This window comes from Polyergus mexicanus, unplaced genomic scaffold (genome assembly GCF_030449975.1).
Source record: "Polyergus mexicanus isolate NDT 795.1 unplaced genomic scaffold, iyPolMexi1.0 SCAF_16, whole genome shotgun sequence".
Classification (NCBI taxonomy): domain Eukaryota; kingdom Metazoa; phylum Arthropoda; class Insecta; order Hymenoptera; family Formicidae; genus Polyergus; species Polyergus mexicanus.
Window position 1 is genome coordinate 3,444,930 of NW_027223336.1, and position 18,933 is coordinate 3,463,862.

Sequence of the window (18,933 nt, forward strand, 5' to 3'; positions counted from 1 at the left end):
TTATCTGTAAAATGATAATAAATGGCATGAACGTTATGTCAATCAATATTATTTTATTATAATATAATATATATTATTATTATTATATATATTATTATTTAAATTATATATTAATATATCAATTTTAATCAAATTTATATATTTATCATAATTTTTTAATCAAAATTTTGATCGATAACTTGGCTTTGTCTCAGTTAAAATAAAGTTATGAACATCTAACGAACGATCGTACAATCGCACGATCGTTAACTTACTCTCATCTGCCGGCAACAATAAATAACCGATAAAAGGAGTATGTATCTCCTTTTTCGATCTCTGATTAGAGATTTCTAATCCAGAAAATGGCCAGGAGCAACAAAAGGTAGGTCTAACTGGCCAGAAGAATGGATATAGGCAAAATAGGCAGTCGGTACTAGCCAAAAGTTAGTTTTGTTAGAAAATCGTAATATCAAAATATTAACTTCATAACTTTTAAATAATAAATGTTTAAAGTTGACTAATCTGATTGTTCAAAGTTTGCATATATATATAAAGAAAGATTACATATAGCAACGATTACAAGCAACAAAATACAGGCTTTACGGATAAAAACGAATATTAATACGAATTCTTGGTCTGCGTTAATAAAATTCGTTTATTTTCTCACTATTCGCAGTTGCATATTTTTATTGTACATTTTAACTTTGAACATTCACAAGACATAATCAAAATCTTTTTCTAATTGTCGATATAAGTATATCTAGATATATGTATAATCAGAACTGAATAATCTATAGACAATGTCTAAGTAGACAATGATAAGAAGTTCATGCATGTCATGAATGCAACTATATCTAGTGAAATTTGCTAATAAAACAATAGACAAACGAAAAATAGAAAAAATAATAATAAAATCATAATAAAAGTAATAATCCAAGAGTCGTATAATAAAAGAATCGTGTCATAATTCAATGGGGAATATTTTGTAATAAAGATATATGAAAAAAAAGTTTAATGTATGTAACAAGGCAATAATAAAAATTAGTCTGTTCACATATTAACAATTTTATTTATAATCTCGGTTTATTTAACATACAAGAGCTATTTCACAACATTGCGTATCCAGTATGTATAATTGTATAATATACGTATATGTTATAGGTAAATCTAAGTTATACACTGATATGATCACGTTACAGGGATTTTTTGTACAAAGAGCGCACAAGTACAACACACTACTCGATTTGTTCGTAATTGCATTCAAAAATCGGCTTGATTCCAAAAACTGTTAATCTCTTTCATCTACTCTCTATTGTATCTTGATAATCGTCCTGGTGTCCTGCTATACATATATAGATAAGTACGAAAAAGTGTACACGAATAGTACAGCTTTATTTTTTTAAACCTCTTATTTGTATGTTATAATTAAAAAATTAAATCTCTGAAAAAAATACTCTCAGCGTATTTTGAAGTTAAAAATGCTTTTGAAGATTTGATCGTGCCAATCATTTCGAACATTTAATAAAAATTATACATATTTAATAAAATATTTAGTCAAAACATTCAAGAGATAGAACGTTGTTTAAAATTTTCGCTGAAAGATAAAATTGATTTTAAAAATTTATAAACTATGAAATAATAGCGAGAACTATCGGATGTCTTTGTAATAGTAAATTCTTTGACCAATTTGAAGACGATTTTTTTTTTAGCAAAGCATCAATGATTCTCGAACCATAGACGGTTTGAAAAAAAAAAAATTTTTATAAACTATAAATTTTGTGAAACTATAAAAGTTTATCAAAACTACATTCTTCAGTTATTTTTGGGTGGAATTTATTTTAATAGAATTTTAATTCTTTAGATTTACTAACAAAGATATATATAATTAAGAAAAAATTAGAAACGTGCAAAAATAATAACTTTCTTCGACATTTTTATTGAGAAAAAATCAATTCTAAATTAGCCAAAAAATATCATTTCGGTAGTTTTGGAATACTCTACATATTTTCTCTATCAAAATAATAAAAAATATCTGCTTCTTAGACTATTCTGTACATCTTTCTCGGGACACCCTATACATTAGGCTCTGTTTTCTTGCGATGCGAATAATTGGATATCTATAGCCGGGATATAAAATATGTTCCCATCATATATACCGTACGTGATGTCTTAGTTACAAATTTTCTATAAATATGATGTATTTCAATCTTTTCAGAAGATGAAGGAAATATATTTTATTCGTGTCTCAATTATATAAATTACAATTGTATCTCAATTTTTAACGGGAAGATTTCATATCGATAAAATCATGATAGATTGATGTCAATTTGATGACATTCGCGTTCCTTTTAAATTCTCACCGCAAATATAAGCGCAAACTCACTTTTTGGTGAGACAAGCCCGACGAAAAGACAGGCCAAATTTAATCCTTTTAATTCTTTTTTTCTTAATACAAAAAATTGTTTTAATCATATTTTTTATCGAAAAATTGAAACAGGAAATCAGGGATAAATCGAATACGGTGTCGCGATAGTAGATCACAAATCCTGTGGGCATTTATATATGTTACAAAATTTCTCGGAAAAATCACAAATTCTTTTTGCAAAGCGCGCAGACGAAGGTCCGATTATCGTCTATCACAAATTTTATTGTATACACTGTCCGTTATGAATTGGATTCATCGTCAAGAGCCGCGCATGCTAAATTATATTATTATTCTATTGTTATTATTAATTGTTATTGTTACTGCCGACGTGCATACTGCATACAATATAACAAGGAAAGAAATCATCCTTATAGATATATACGCTATCCGGGTCTCTCTATCTCGTCGGTATACTACGTATATATTGTCTCCGAAGTACATACACACACGTGTGGAAATACAGCCTGCGGTTTATAGACAGTAAATATATGTTATACGCGCTTATGTTGTTTGCACGATTACACGTGTACGTATAAATAAATCTAATGTATAGGCTATACATACGAGATATATAAGACAAGTCACATTGAAAAAATATATGTATGTGTTTTAATTAAGAAGGAAGGGAAAACGCGAGCTACGTGCGTATAAGCACATGGATATGTATGGTTCATTGGCGGTGGCGGGGAACCGATTGTTCGCTCAAAGTATTAGTAATTCTCTCGTTCAATATAATTTTCGAATTTCAAATCATGTTTATATTCTTCCCATCTTTATCTTCGTCAATGAGAATGCTTGTTTGATTTCGCTGATTTTCATCAGTTCTCATCTCTCGCCACTTCATTTATCGTATTCATTCTTATCTCCGCATCTCACAAGCTCACATTGTGTGTATTACGTTGTATCATTACTGACGTATTGTTACCGCATGTTCCATCGTAACGTGAAATATGTACGAACGAGAGAGATGCGTCTATCTAAGCGTGCTGTTAGTTAGCATCCGAAAATAATTCGAGTTCGCCACCCGAGAATTCGCAAGCCACCGGAGAAACAAACTTCCGGGTGTGTATGTACAAGCAACCGAAAAGTTACGGAACGTAATCGTGTAATATGTAACGCTATCGTGATCCGCGCACCGGGATATCTGCCGCTCACGTCGCATCGAGCGCAAATCTTAAAATCGATTATATCGCGACAAAGTTTCGAAGGAAACAAGAGCTTTCAGCATCGCTTCAGTTTCATCTTAATCTAAACTTTTACGGTATATGTACACGTATCTACTTCATCCCTTCGCAAGGTGCAACGGCTTCATTCCGCGCATATAAGACGCAATTAGGAATTCTCATTAGATATAAATATTACACGTTGTACTCGCAGCGTGCGAATACGAGAGACTTATATATTAGTAATAAAAGGGAGACTTTATTTTTCGACTTAATTTTATTTTACGAGAAACTTTATATTAATAATAAAAGATAAAACATATAGGAACAGTCTAATAACACAGTTGTTAACAGCTAACCTACGATTAAATCTATAAACTTGTTCTCACAAATCAACCGCCGCAAGGTGATTTAAATAAATCTTAAATTAATAAAATTAATATCGCATAAAAAGCAAAAATATATATTACAAAAATGTACGAAAAACAAAATAATGGCAAACTGGTACCAAGAAGTAAATAAAAAAATTTTCCATAATAATATAAATTTTCGTGATAATATAATAAAAATTATAAAAATAATAAAAAAAAGATTATTTTTACCTCTTAAGAGACATTCAATAATCGTTTCGGATCGCTGTGAATTTAAATATCCGCATGCAAAAAAAAAAGAAAGAAAAAGAAATACTTTTTATTTCATATAAACGTTCATTAATATAACACGAGATAATAATGATGGTCCAGAGATCAAGGGAACTAATACTACAGTGAAGACTTGTCTCTTTTACGATTTTTTTTTTTTTAAGTTAGAGTGCCCTACGATGGATTAACATTAATACATTTATATCTATATTAATTAACTGTAATTACGCTACAGTTAAAATTATAATTTACAAGTTATACAGTGCGTGTCATTTGAAGTTAAGGGATTCAAGAGGGCTCGGCAAATACGTTTCATGAGTTTGGTTCGAATTGGCGGTTCTCTCTCATCTCCTTCTTTCTTCTTCTCTTTTTTAAAGTTCGCAACATACGCTCACTGCCGCTTACAGATAATACTGAATCTACGTAAAGTATTTTCAGCCGGACCCAAAGAGAGAGAATTATGCAATATTTCATGCGCGACATTTGATTTTCCTCCGATATTCGCTTTATCCTTGAATTAGCGTGATGTTAATAACAGATTTGTCTGGTAATAAATTATCTCGACGAGTTATAAATTATCCGCTGCTATTAACTCTTAAAGGCATTTTGTCCATTCATCAATGTAGAATAATTTATTTCGAATTTGAAATTCTGACTTGATGGAGATTGTATAATTTTAGAAAGATTTATTTGAAAAACTTCTATGATTTTTTATACAAAATATTTTACTGCATTTTTTTCTATGAATAATAAATTGTAATTTACAAATAAAAGATCTATTGTTTAAGAGTTAATATCGTGTAATCGCGATCGTAAAGTCTCGAATCGCTGGATCTTGTCGATGATCGCGTATATAAAACAGTTAGCGAATCGCTTGCGTATACTCGCAAAATTGTGTTGATCGATAATCGCGCGCTCTCTTTGGGAATCAACACAAGAGTCTTTTACAAAGGTACGATCTTCTCGTTCCGATGAACCGGGGTATCATAAGCGGGCACACATTTGTAATATTGCGGCGGATACGTTGCGTACGAGGCCTCCGAGGGTGACAGACGGCCGCGGAATCGATTGCGCACAATGTGGATTATCAGCAGCAAGCACAGTAACGCGAGTACGACGATTAACGTAATCGGTACTGTGCCCCAACCTCGGCTAGTAATCTGATTAACCGTATCGTTCTTTTTGATCGTCTGAAACAAACACACGTGATAATAATTTTATAGATCGTTCTTTTTAATAGGCTGCTATCTATTGAGTACAATTTTTAATCTACTTTCGTGTTCGCAAAAATATCTTAGAAATAATAAAAAAATAATTTATTTAAAATGTTAAATTCGGTATCGGTATCGTATATTGGCAGCCAAGGAAATCAAATATACGAAATTTACCGTGATCGGACACACAGGGCAACAAGTGCCCGGTATCGGTGGCAGCGGATTAACGCAGGCTACCGAGCAGATGGTTTCTTTGCAATTAAGCCGTCCGCCGGTCTCGCAAGTACACGTGGTGCAGCTGTTCGGATGCCAAGTCGATCCCTCCGGATGCGTCTCGTTCAAATGGTCCATGCACGAAGCTTGACAGCGGCATATCTGCAAGAAATCTTGGTCGGTTATCCGACGATACTTTAAACAGCCGCGTAATGACGCGTATACGGGAGTTACTTACGGGACAGCCGCGTTTGTTCGTTTTGTAACCGAAGCTGCATCTTTTCCTGCATCCGACAAGCTGCGGGCAGCCCGCGGTAGACGGTTTGCATTCGCAGAAGGTACAGTCGTTCTCGTCCATGATGAGGCCGCGTTCGCAGTGAAGATCGCATTTGACCTCGGGACAGATCCTTTTGTCGTTAGTCGCGTCCGGGGCGGTGTCGTTCGTCGGTGGATAATAACGCAGCGGCGGCGTCTGACAGGTGCACACCGTGCAACCGTCCTCGTCCTTGACGAGGTCGCAGTTTAGTCCACAGTGCGGCAGTTCCGGACAAAGTTTGCGATCCTCTGGCAGCACATCCGGCACGAGGTCGACCTCCTGAAGGGAGAAGACGGGTGTCGTCAGTGAGATAGATAAAACGCGCACGGTAGTGGTGAGGGAGGACCGCCACCGGAATTTCTCTTATCCGTGAACTTCGCCCTGCGCGATAGTCGCGAGAAGAAATCTTACACACTAGCTGCACAGGTACGTTTCGGGTACAGATAAGAGAAACTATGTCTCCTCTCTTATCCTGGTCACGACTGGAAATCCCCGCGACACAATGTTGTCGAAACGATTGCATTTAACTAGGATTGACAGTAAACGTTCCGCGATGGATGAGAAGACATTACGAGAGAAATTACTATGTCATCGTAGATAAACGTCAATCAACGGAGTCGTTTTTATTTATTGTATCGTATCCTAATAATTCTTAATATCCTACTAACTGTATTTGCATATTAATCAACAAAAGAAACTCATTTTCAAAGTTAAATTTATCAAAGGAAAATATTGATTATATATAATTATAATTGTTTTACAATGCAATCTTTTATAACATTTTTTACTAATATTAAATAAAAGCTCAACTGCTCAGTCTATTTGCAAATCTGTTGAAAAATATCCGATTATTTCATATTCTTACCAAATCGTCGGCACACTCGCAAATCGGGCAGTTATCCTTGTCCGTGCGGAAACCGTGATAGCACTTCATCTTGCAATCGTCTAACGACGTTTCGCAAGATTCGCTATCAGAATGATGATCGAAGTCGATGCTACTGTTCGTCGGTGGTGGACAGTGAGGACAACACTCACCGGGATCGGGCGGTATCGCGTTCTCGCAGGACTTGCACATGGTAGTTTGACAAGACGCGGTTCCGTCCTCGTTGCACACGCAAGTGATGCAGTCGCTCTGCTTCCATTCCTCGCCGAATTTCCTCGAGACGCCCTCGTGAATACAGTTTTGCGGTTTCTCCTCGGGCTTCATCCAGGAAATTGGATCTAAGAGAACCGACAGACAAATAGTCAGATAGAAATTAAAAACATTAATGGATTGGAATCTATTGGATAGATTACATTAAGGAAAATAAAGAATGGAAAGTATGAATAAAATCGAGTCCAATTTATTGTTTGTTGAAGAAAAGCAAGAAGAAAATGCAACGCTAAGTTACGTTGAAGAATCGCTACCATTTAGATAGTAATTGTAAAAACATTTGAAGAGAAAATATTTTTTGATCACACTATTAGACCATTTAACGCTGCATCCTCGATTATTTCTCTCCTCTGAGATTTTTGCGATACGCTAAAAAATATAAGAGATATTTTTTTCAAGGCGGTTTATAAATAAGTCACACGGCATCGCCGCCGAGAAGCGTCGCTAACTCAAATATGTTAGTTTCGCGAACGAACGAGGAAAACTTGAACGAGAGAAAGAACGTGTACCTCGGTGTTTCCAGAGTTTGCAAACTCTTGCATAAAATTGTTGCGACGAATTTTTCGACGTTGAGCGCGCCTTTCAGACGCGACCTCGCCCGGTCCCCGAGAAAAATCGCAGCCTCGCACAAAAGTGCAATTATGTTTTTAACGAGTCCTTCAATCTTGCCGGACAATTTTCCTTCGTCGACGACGAGACGAAGAATCATCGCGTTATTAGACGGACGGCCGTTAATTATGCATACGAGATTACGAGAGCGCGCGTTTACGACGTTCCTCTTCGACGATCAAGTCGTTACTCGCCAATTTTCCAGCGGCGACAAGCGGTTGATAATCATCAAAGCGGCGGAAATTGCAGAATTTCATAAAGATTTGCAATCTCGCTTAATATTCATAGTTCCCCTTGACGCGTACACGTACACAAATACACACATTTAAAGTTGTCTTACGTCTCTCTCAGTGTCGCGAAAATCTGATTATCCGCGACATTATTTCGTTATACGAACGACTACGGGATTGTATCGCTGTCATTAAAACTGTCGAGTGTTTTTTACGCGAAACCATGCGATTAAGTTCCCCGTTGATGACTTCGCTATTCACGCAGGCATCGCTTAAAGCGCATTTATTTAGACGCTCACTGCCTCTCCATCTCTCAGGAAGAGTCCTTTCTTTATACAACCAACTTGTACATGAAATTTACATGCCCAAGTACACTCCGTGGATAGTAAACCCTTGAGCGCTGATCTTTTTTGCATAAGACGACACGTACTGTCAGTCTTCCTTCAAATCGCCGTTGATGAAATGGAAATGGTACGCGTTCTTTTCTCTTTCCAACTTAAAGTTTAATGTAATTTCCTTCGCGATTTTTTTTCTAACGCCACGTACTCTTCAGATACAAGCTAAGAATGTTTCGGATCGTTTTGCCGACGTGTGTGTCATCGTGCGAGAAGTTTTCAATTGATGCGTCTGCCTTTGAAGCGTCGATTTTAACACGGGTGCATTTCGCACCCGTAAAAGAAATATATAGATCAGGCGGTCGGTCGCGAACGTGCGCGAATCCCTAGCCGTCTCATTTACGGGCGTTCATTCATAACGTCTCCCGAACTTTAAAGCGGCACCATTCATTACCGTGAAAAATCGGCCACGGCAAAAACAATTTTCGAGAGCCGCACCCGTTGACGCGCGGGCGCGTACAGCGTTCATAGCTCCCATTATTTCCTTGTCGTTATACACGTATGCAACGTACGTTCCGCGTTGAGAGGGAAAAAATGCGAACGAATTTTTTTCATCCGATATACGCGCGTGTCAGTCGTTGGCTAACCGGCTGTCCCTCGCGTACGTAATACGTTTTCCCGCTATTTCACATACAGAGCCCCCGTCGTCGGAAAAAAAGCTAACTTCGCGAGCTTTTACAAGAAATATGAAAGGGTGTTCGTTCCTTTTTTTATGCGCTCGGGGCTTTTCATTTTATTCTATTTTCGTTATTCGGCATGTTTCATTACTCTTTGTTGCCTCCCCCATATTGCGGCGAGAAGAAGATATCGACGGTTCAAATTGGGAGCAATAATAAAAGAGCGCTTTGGATAGAAAATATTAAGGATATAATTTTTCAGTAGAGAGAGAATGAAGGTTCCGAAAAAATGGGGAGAAACAAAGGCGCGTTAAATGAAGAATAGTAAGATTCACGAGATGTGAGAAACAAGTACGGTATCTAATATCGCGGGATTCTCTTTACAAAAAATTATCCACTTGAATTATTATTCTAGATTTAAGATCAAACGAAAAATAATCACGTAAATGCAAATAAAACGCTCGCAGCGAATGAATTGTAAATATTATGTATTGCAGCTTTGCTTAGAATACCAAATCACGGTCGGGAAATAATTATTTTTGTAATTATATATATATAACATAGTAAAATGTACTTTTGCAGCGAAAATCAGGCAGAGCGAGAGAGAGAGAAAGAGAGAGAAATCTATATAATTTAAATCGGTTGTATCGCTATTTATCGCTGTGTGGTATCAGGGCAATCAGGGTTTACGTCAATATTTATTATCGCATATGCACTTTTCGACAAAAGTGTATTAATTAAACGACGCATCAACCGTGTACGCGCGACCGATAATGCGGACTGTGAACTAATGAATATTGTTAACAAGATAGAACACTGTTTAATTGTCGCGTAGCTGTTTAAACACTGTTCTGCGCGACATAGAACCAAAGTGAATTTACCGTATGACATAAAATGATATTTAATTGCTGGAAATCTATTAGATTGAAAGGGGACGATCTATAATCGATTCTAATGCATCGAAGTATATACTTTGCACGTGTATTTCACTTTATACTTCAACGCAATTAGACAATTTATTTGCAGAAGCTGTTGCCTTTTTGTATATTTGAAACATTAAAGAAAGGGGTCGGAAAAATGCCAGATGACTTCTGAGTGCGAAAATGGTGGATTACATCGAAAGGTTAATAAGAGTTCAATAAATCGATATCATTAAAAGATTCGGGAGGAATGATAATATATCCAATGTAATAATTTGTCGATATAATGATATAATGATATGCTCTTTTAGTGAAAATGTTATTAAATTTTAAAACAAGCACGCGGAATATTATAAAATTTCAACTGAGAAAGAAAGAGAGAGAGAGAGAGAGAGAGAGAGAACGCTCGCTCGCGATTTCGCGAGATAAGAATGACTTCATTAAAATTCAACAGGTAGATCGAAAGTTCTTGCAGAGCGAGGGCGTCCGGTGGTATAATTTTAAATGTCGTAACTTAAAAACCGCCGCTCCTTGCTCGGTTGAAATACATCGCATCTGAGCATTATCTCTGCTTATAATCTGCGCGAGTAGCATTTATAAAGTATAGCTACGGATTTTAGAACGAAACTTACAGTAAACACTGTGATCTCATCGGTATTTAAAAAGATATTTAATTCTCACGTAGAATTTGCATGAAAATTATGCGAAAATTGATAAAATAATCTTCACTTGTCATATATCTAGTCTGACAATTGATGATGGTGGGGTTCGTCGAGAGAGAAGAGTTAAGAATTATCCTCCCTCGCGATAATTGAGAACTTATCGTTAATGAAAACTCGGATAATTCGAAATTCACGGATATGCGGACGTGTGTATGTGTCAAACGACGAGAATAATTTTCTTCGTTTCGTCGCTCAAAGCTCTTTCAAGATCTCATTATTCCCGTCACATATCTAATACACATATATGCGCCCACCTTCTCTCTCTCTCTCTCTTTCTCATTCCTTTCTCTCGACTAATGGAATGTCGTGCGTCCATAGAAAACGCGTTGATTACGATCGAGTTTGAAATTCTTCGTGCTGATATATATATCTGAAATACATCGAAGCTACAAGCTCGACGAACGAGCTTGCCTCGTCAGATTGCAATTGGAGCATCTGAAATATTGAGTGAGAGAGAGAGAGAGAGAGGGGGGCCGTATTGGAGTGCAAAAGTTAGCGAGAGAGGAAGAGGGATAGAGAGAAAGATAGTAGAGAGAGAGAGAGAGAGAGAGAGAGAGAGAGAGAGAGAGAGCGCAGATTCACGAGATATCGATCCAATATATGGCGTATTTCTATCGCTGACAGAAGAGGCAGCCTCGATTACGACTTTTCGTAATTACCTGAGGGTCTGCAGTCGTGGAGGGGACAGCAGCTACCGGGTGTCTCGGGTTTGGCTGCTCTTACTTGAATCGGCCGTTGACCAGGTTGGCATTTGGGCGGTGGACACGTCGGGACGCATTTGCAGGTACTGTCATCCGTCAAAACGCTGTCCTCGGGACAGGACGACTCGATAGGGTCATGACGATCTGCAGAAACGAAAGAGATGCGATTCGAGATCACAAATTTGCGATTCGTTTAAATTAAATATTTTATTTTCAATATTAACTGCTATACATATTAATTACTTTATACAATAATTAATATTTTAGTAGAATTTTATTTAATTTTATAAAATATGGCAGATATGAAAGATAACGTGAATATATATATATTACTTTATTCTCAGTAAACGTTATAAGTGAAAGGGTTCTCTTACTAAAGCGCACTTTAGTCGTCTAAGATCAACGCTTATCATCGATTTGATTCGTTTCTCGAACGATTCGATGTGGTTTAACCGAAGGGAAAAGCGTGATATTACTACCGTGATAATCATCACGTATATCATTTTCTCGGTTTTACGTAATAGACCCGGATTTTCCACGCACGGCCGATCGTTACACTCGGCAAACACCATTTCCCGTCGCGGTTCGCGTTTATGGATTCCATTACCTGAGGGAACGCAGTTGTAGCGCGGACAGCAATTACCGGGGGTCCCGGAAAACGTGCCTCTCACCGACATCGGCCGTTGACCCGGTCGGCACTTGCGGGGTGGACAATCCGCGCATTCGCAACCGCCGTCCTTCTCATTCGGCACGCTGTCCCGAGGACAGCCGTCGGCGGTTCCTCCTTGAAACAGAAAAATCGCCAGCGAGATTAACGTCTGGGACCCCGCAATACTTAGAGAGACGAATGACGAAAGGACGGCGCCGTTAAAGCGCTCCGAAGACGCGCAAAAGAAATATCCCCGCCATCCGAGGGGGATGTTGAATATATTTTTCATGAAGCGCTCGAAATTCCGTAAAATTCTTTTTTTATTCGACGTACTTTATTACCAATGATATGTCGCGGCACTTTATTGGGTTCTTGTGTACATTTCTTGAGCGATTTCGAGTATTTGTCGTTAACAAAAATGACACTAGAGAGTCCATTAGTTCTGACAGCTAATTCTACGACATTCTATATATTCGGTGAGATTATCTTAATCGCTACTTTTTCGATTCAATAATATAGTATACAAAGTAAGAAAAGATACACATTATTAATAGACGTCTCGTCCTCAGTTATAATATCCATTCGATATTTATTATTAAAAATTCGATAATTAAACGTCAGATAGCAACGTGATAGCAAAACTCATTCTTTTCTCGCGTTCAAGATATGACGGTAGTACTTAATTTCTTGAAACTAAGTTTTGCACGTGTGTGTGTGTGCGTGCGCACACGCTGTCTTTCCCAAGCCGTCTCTAATGAATCTTTTAAATCTCTTCCCCATTAGTAACTTGACAGGAAACACTCTGTAATTACGTGGATATATATATATATATATATATGTGTGTGTGTGTGTGTGTGTGTGTATGTGTGTGCGATTCTGCGAAAAAGATGTCAGTTGTCGGATCCGGATCGGCGAACACCATGGATTATGGTGGCATACCATAATACCGGTGACATTAATATAAATTCTCAAATGAATGAAAGAAAAAGATATATCCTTGTCAGACACACGACGAGGATCGATTATTTTATTCGACGGATTATCCCGACCAAAGAGATACGCGCATTGTGTCCCGCGTGGAGGTCGGCGTACCGGAGATGCGAACCGGGAAAAATTGCGAGTTCTGCGATGGGTGTCAAAACCACCGGGAATCTCGAAGGTATATACGACGCGCTGACAAATAAAAGGTATTAAAAGCGGAGTAAAAAGATATCTCGCGTCCACGGTGAATTCCGCTTCTGATACGTTTAACCGAATCGTGGCGGATATTACACGTCGTGCGATGCGAAAATCGTGGCACCGGATTATTTTCAAACAAACTATTTGTCTCTCAAGATAGATATCACGACACTAAAGTGCTTTAAAGACGTCATAAAAATGCCAAAATATTCAGAAACAATATAACGGGATTTTAAATCCTCGTATAACATAGATACGCTCGTAACGTCGAATATCATCGTTGTTTATAGCATATATGCTAAATCTTTGCGTATCGAAATATAATTTTCTTACATCTGGACGGTCTGAAAAAGTCTCGAAAGGTCAGCAAGTTGCGTTGTCAGCGATATGATCACTATTTATCGATTAATAAATGCAGTTTGTCGTTTTATAAAATATTTGGAGATATAAAAATTCTCCAATTTTTTATACGATACGTCGCTAAAGTATTGTGTGTTTGGTCTGTATGTTATTTTATTATATAGAACATTATTATTGATCTTATATATATATCGCGATGTATCACGAACCGCACTCCGATAAAGAACAACACGAGTATATGTAACCATAAGCGAATCTCTCAGCTCTGTGATATCGCAACGAAAAAGCAGACGTGAAAGAAATATATCGGGGAAGAAAGAAGAAATTTAAACTCGCTCTTTGTACGAATTTTGGAAAGCGGAGTTTATATATCCGCCGATGGAGACAGTTCCTTCCTGGTTAAGAAAAGCGAAGTATTCGATATCTAGCAATTTTTAAAATCACGCTCTAAACGAAATCTCGCGAGTCAGACGTGAATTTCTGAAAGGAATCGAAAGTTTCCTCTAAGTTTCCTTCCGTAAAACTTTTGTTATCGTGTAAAAATGATTTTTGTAAAGAAAACTTGGCCGAAAGACGAAAAAGTAGTTTAGAACGATCGAAAGAATATTTTATAATTAGAACTTTTTCTTTTCTAAGAGAAAAAGAGAGAGAAAGATTTAAGAAAGCGCATTCTCTTCAAACTTTATTTGCCTAATAGAGAGAGTTTAATCCTCCTCTATTCGCGAAAGTTTTACATCAAGTATCTCACTTATTTACAGCTTCGGGTGGCTTATAAAGTATTATACATCACGGACTAAAAGCAAGCACGCTTTCATCTTTGCAAGAATTGCCGGTTTTTATTCAGAAAAAGCGATTCTTCACCCGATTCTCATCCTACACGTATGCCACGATCCTCATCAAAATCGTTGATTGCGGTGTATCTCGTGAATGAGTTTGCACATCTTCCGGAACGTGCGGTCCGTTGTACTCAGACGAGAGGAGAGATCGATGGCTTAACAACGAAAACGCCGTGTGCACGATGCACTCGCGATGCATCTTGTGTCAGGACCAGTCCTCCATCCGTCTGTCCGCTCTTTGCGTTTCGGCCGCTAACATGACAGAAACGAGAAGATACAATCTTCTCTTTCTCATGTCGGTACTCGTTGCATGCAGCCTCTTTGTGTCCGGCTTTCGCAATTTCACGTCGGAGATTTCGGGGCTGGATAAGTCCCATCCTCGTTACCGCCTCCGGCGAGAAAAACGAGAGAGAAAAGAATAAAACGAAAGAGAGAGAGATAGAGAGAAACACGAATAAGATTCGCTTTTCGACTGCTTTCGGCGTGACTGAAAAATACGTCAGTCAAAGATTACGCCGCGGCGAGTCCTTTAAAGAAAGGGCTAAAGAGCCCTTTTTCTCCTTCCGCATCTCCTCCTTCTTCCTCGATTCGTGGAAATTTAACGTGATATCCTCCTCGGCGATCAAAGGGCGATATCCGGTGAATTTTATTGCGCCTGTTTGAAGTCACAATTTCGAGGTTTAACGCTTGGCTGTTTGGTTGCTTGAAGTCGCTTTGAGAAAAGACGTATTGCAGATTTACGTTCATTCTTACTCCAGATTTTATGTATTTCGCTTCACGACCGGCTTGGATTAAAATAAAGTCAAGGGTTATGAGAGATACTGTAATCAATGTCTCTTATGGAAAAAATGTTTAGCATATAAATAAAATTAATATAATGTAAACTTAACTGCATAAAATAAATTTAAATTTTCGCGTAGAGAGGATAAGAAGAAAATATGAAGACGGTGTAACTAGATGTACTACTTAAACGTTGCTAATTTTATGTTTAAAAAATATGATTTATTCGTAATACAGATTATATAGAAAGATTCTTAATCTATTATTCAATTTTTATTCAATATTATAGACCAATCTTTTCAAATTCTATGGATTATTTCACAATTTTATTTCTTATTATAATTCAAATGGGAATTTGTATTAATCATAAAACGATTCGTAGATCAAGATATGGTAATATCAAGTTCACTTAAAGGTTCCCCCTTAATAGAGAGACTTGTAGTTTATTCCCAAGTCTCGACATCAGCTCGTAAACTCTCGGAAAATACAGACGAAATTTCAAGCGCCCATAAAAATGAACCCGTTGTTCAAGAGCGATTCGAAAGGGTCGATCCATACGATACTACTGTACGCGGTTTCCCCTCCGTTCTTACTTTTCCCTATAATTCCCCTATTTTTTTCGAGGATTCTTGCCCGCGGGATCGATCGGCGCGTTCTTATCTAATGCCCTCTCGTACTTTAGGCAGGCTCGTCCTTGGGCAGGTATGCGTAAATCGACGCGAATCGCGTCGTAAAGATGTCCGGGTCGGATAGACTGGGAAATATCCGACAAAATTAACTTCAAGGGTTGAAGATAAGACGAGGAGAGAAGGGAAACCAAAGGGGACGAAGATTAGCCCCCTCTCGGGTCTTCATGATTTCGAAAAAAAAAAAACTAAGTCAAGTGTCCATCCACGCGTAACTCGCACTGCGATACGATCGTAATCTCTCTCAGCCGGGCTGATTTATTTCAGCGACGATTACACATGATGTGTCTCGTGAAACGACCAAGATGACTCGGCGAAAAAAGTGGGTAATTTCCGGCGAGAAATGACGTCGCGCGCGAATAATAGAGATGTCCTTCTGTGAGGAGGAAGTTCCGGTTGCCCCCACTGCTCCCGCGATAGTAATGAATAACTGACAAAGACTCGTTTTGTATTTTAATAATCACGCGTACCCCGGCCACAATCTTCCTCGAGAAAAATATTCTCGATTGGACATTATTGTCTGATGTTATCGAGCGTGTTACTGGAAAAAGAAGAAACAAAACGTGAGAATTACATACAGAATATCTATACATATATTTATTGGAAAATTTGTTTTCTTGTTAAAAGATATGCCAGACTATTTATAATTTAACATATCCATATTATATTAAATTATCATAAAAATTCATATGGACCGTTTGGAACATGCAATATATGTGAAATTTAAGCCAAATTTTCCGACTGTGTATAATTATTTTCAAGCAATCTAAACAGCATAATCGACAATGCACGCGCGAATTGAGGAAATGCTTGCATCAATTTCTATGCGCGTATATTACATTAGTAACGTACGCTACTACAATTAGAGAACAAAAAGAGATACCGTTCGCTGTAAAACAATCGCGTTGTCGATTGAAACAATACCGATTTTGCTACAGGCTCTCTATACCATAGTATCGGGAAAATGGCGCGGCCGCTTTGCTTGCGCCAACAATAAGTTCATTCGGTATTCAGGGCTTATTGTTAGCGGCTGAGAGAGTCGGGTCAGGAGGCCGACTAATGTAATAGGTATCTTCGATATGTATGCGAAACCATTCCTTCTCGCTGTCGACTCTTTTCGCGCGTACTCTCACGCTATGCCGGCAAATACGTCGGTCGACAAGCTTTTCTCGGCTGGCATATTCGGCAGAATCCAGATGTTGGTTCTATTTCTCTCTCTCTCTCTCTCTCTCTCTCTCTCTCTCTCTCTCTCTCTCTCTCTGTCTTTCACCCTTTCTCTTACATCCCGCGACGCTGCATCGGCGAAATACTAATCGTTGCACCGATTCGGCGCTTCCCAGGTCAGGGCAACCGCGGCTGCATCCCGTTCATTTTGTTCGTTTCGTTCAATCGTATTCTCGTTTCTCGTTACGCGCCCCAGTATATTTTCTCCTTCTCGCTTCGTTATCGCGCCCCTCCTGCGACCCATCTCCGTAATTTATATTTCTGTTATTATTGGAAAAGTTTTTTACTCGATGAAAATTTATTTCCGAGCGAGGCACGGTCCTTTCTCTTTCTCTCTCTTTTTCTGCTTTCAATCCTATCCTTCGCAAAACTTCTGTATTGTGAGCCGTGTATCATTGTCGCATTAATCTTGAGGTTGATTAGCGTCGCGTAACGTCAGCGTCACTGACAACCGTGACACTGTCACAGCGTGACACGTGTTCTCATTAGAGAACGACGTGATGCCGTTTTCAGAAATATCGACGCTCTTTTTTGGCGTTTATATAAGAGAGCGACGCTACGAAGAAACTAGCCGAGCAAAAACTCGAATGGCTTTCGTTCAATAATTCATGGCTTATCCCGGCAAGAATCGCGGCGTGAATGCATTTTCATATTTTGCGCGACGTGAGCACGGGTGAAGTGGCCTGTTGTTCGGCAGCGGTTGTGATTTTATTCGAAACCGATCGAGACCGGCTACAGCTCGGAATAAGAACGTGCGATAAAAATAGAAAAACCCGTCATCAGAATATCTCGCATTTATCCCGTTCGGTCCTTATCACCTCCAGACTTTTCCTCTTCTCGTGTAATCTTCACGTCGAAACGCAAAAACAAATCGATGCGAGTCGCACTCGAGCCACGGGTTACGAGAGGCAGCGAAGAGCGAGAAGCTGAAGAACGGCATTTGCGCTCGGCATCCCAATCCTTCCTCTTTGTGTCCTCTCGTCGAGTCCTTTCCTCCTGCTGCTGCTACTGGCAACGGTCGACGACGACTACCGCAGCAACCTGCTGCAGAATCTGCCGCAACCAGTCACGGTGTTAACGCGTTAACGTCGGGCACGAGCTCCGCCAAGATGCACACTCGAGCTACTAATTTACCTCCGGCTTGACGGAGCACCCTTTGCCTTGCTGGAAACCCTCGTCCCTCGTCCTTCACGGATGACGTCAAAGCAAACGGCCACGGTACACGCCGAGTAAACGCTACGCGCACGTGTACAAATACATACACGCACACATACGTACAATCAAGTGAAAAGTTTCTAGATTTTATCGATTTCCTAAAAGTGCAAGTTGATTTATCGAAGATTTAATTTTCCACTTATCGCAGACGAAATTCGCTATTAAATTATTAGTGTAAAAAAAATGTTAAGTGAATTAATAACACGATTCAATAAGAAGAAAGCACAAGAAAAAAATAACTTATATCCTTCTTTTACAAAGTAGCTATTCCACTCTATGAAATTTTATAAAAATAGGAAGCAAAGAACAGAGATCTTTGACAATACTTGTATTTTGAACAGAATAAATGGTGACTTGAGATCGCCTAAGCGTGTAAGTGAACGAACCAGAAACTTGATGACACAAAGTAGTTATGCGTTCTTGAATAAGGGAATGCACAATCTGAATGTCCGACCATGCTCGAGAATGCTTTGAAGTGATTATCTTGGACGTCGGGTTATTATTCAAAGGGCGACCAAGAATTCGGCGACCGCAGAATTTCGCGTCAGTTCGTCCTGCGGAATCTATTACGTGATAAATTACACGCTCAATTAGAGAATTAATCCGTAGAGAATTATAGTACCATTCACGATGATTAATTATTTACCGCGATATATTAACTGCCGCTACGTTCTTCTACATATATACCATTTTGTTTTTATATAAT

At 38.4% G+C, this 18,933-nt stretch overlaps 1 protein-coding gene across 7 annotated transcripts in view; it reads right to left on the reverse strand.

Annotated features, from left to right (window-relative positions):
- Positions 1-1,036: 1,036 nt before the first annotated feature.
- The window catches only part of Cmpy (crimpy), a 269,291-nt gene continuing 251,394 nt past the window's right edge, over positions 1,037-18,933 (reverse strand). For 5 of the 7 annotated variants that reach the window (XM_070308937.1, XM_070308936.1, XM_070308935.1 and 2 more), the window contains 6 exons: positions 11,906-12,082; positions 11,257-11,442; positions 6,817-7,172; positions 5,874-6,230; positions 5,597-5,797; positions 1,037-5,398 (listed from right to left, as the gene is read on the reverse strand). In XM_070308937.1, coding sequence (XP_070165038.1) covers positions 5,153-5,398; positions 5,597-5,797; positions 5,874-6,230; positions 6,817-7,172; positions 11,257-11,442; positions 11,906-12,082 — 1,523 coding nt within the window. In that variant the 3' untranslated portion in view covers positions 1,037-5,152. The remainder of the gene's footprint in view (positions 5,399-5,596; positions 5,798-5,873; positions 6,231-6,816; positions 7,173-11,256; positions 11,443-11,905; positions 12,083-18,933) is intronic. The other 2 variants (XM_070308941.1, XM_070308942.1) reach the window with 2 other exon arrangements.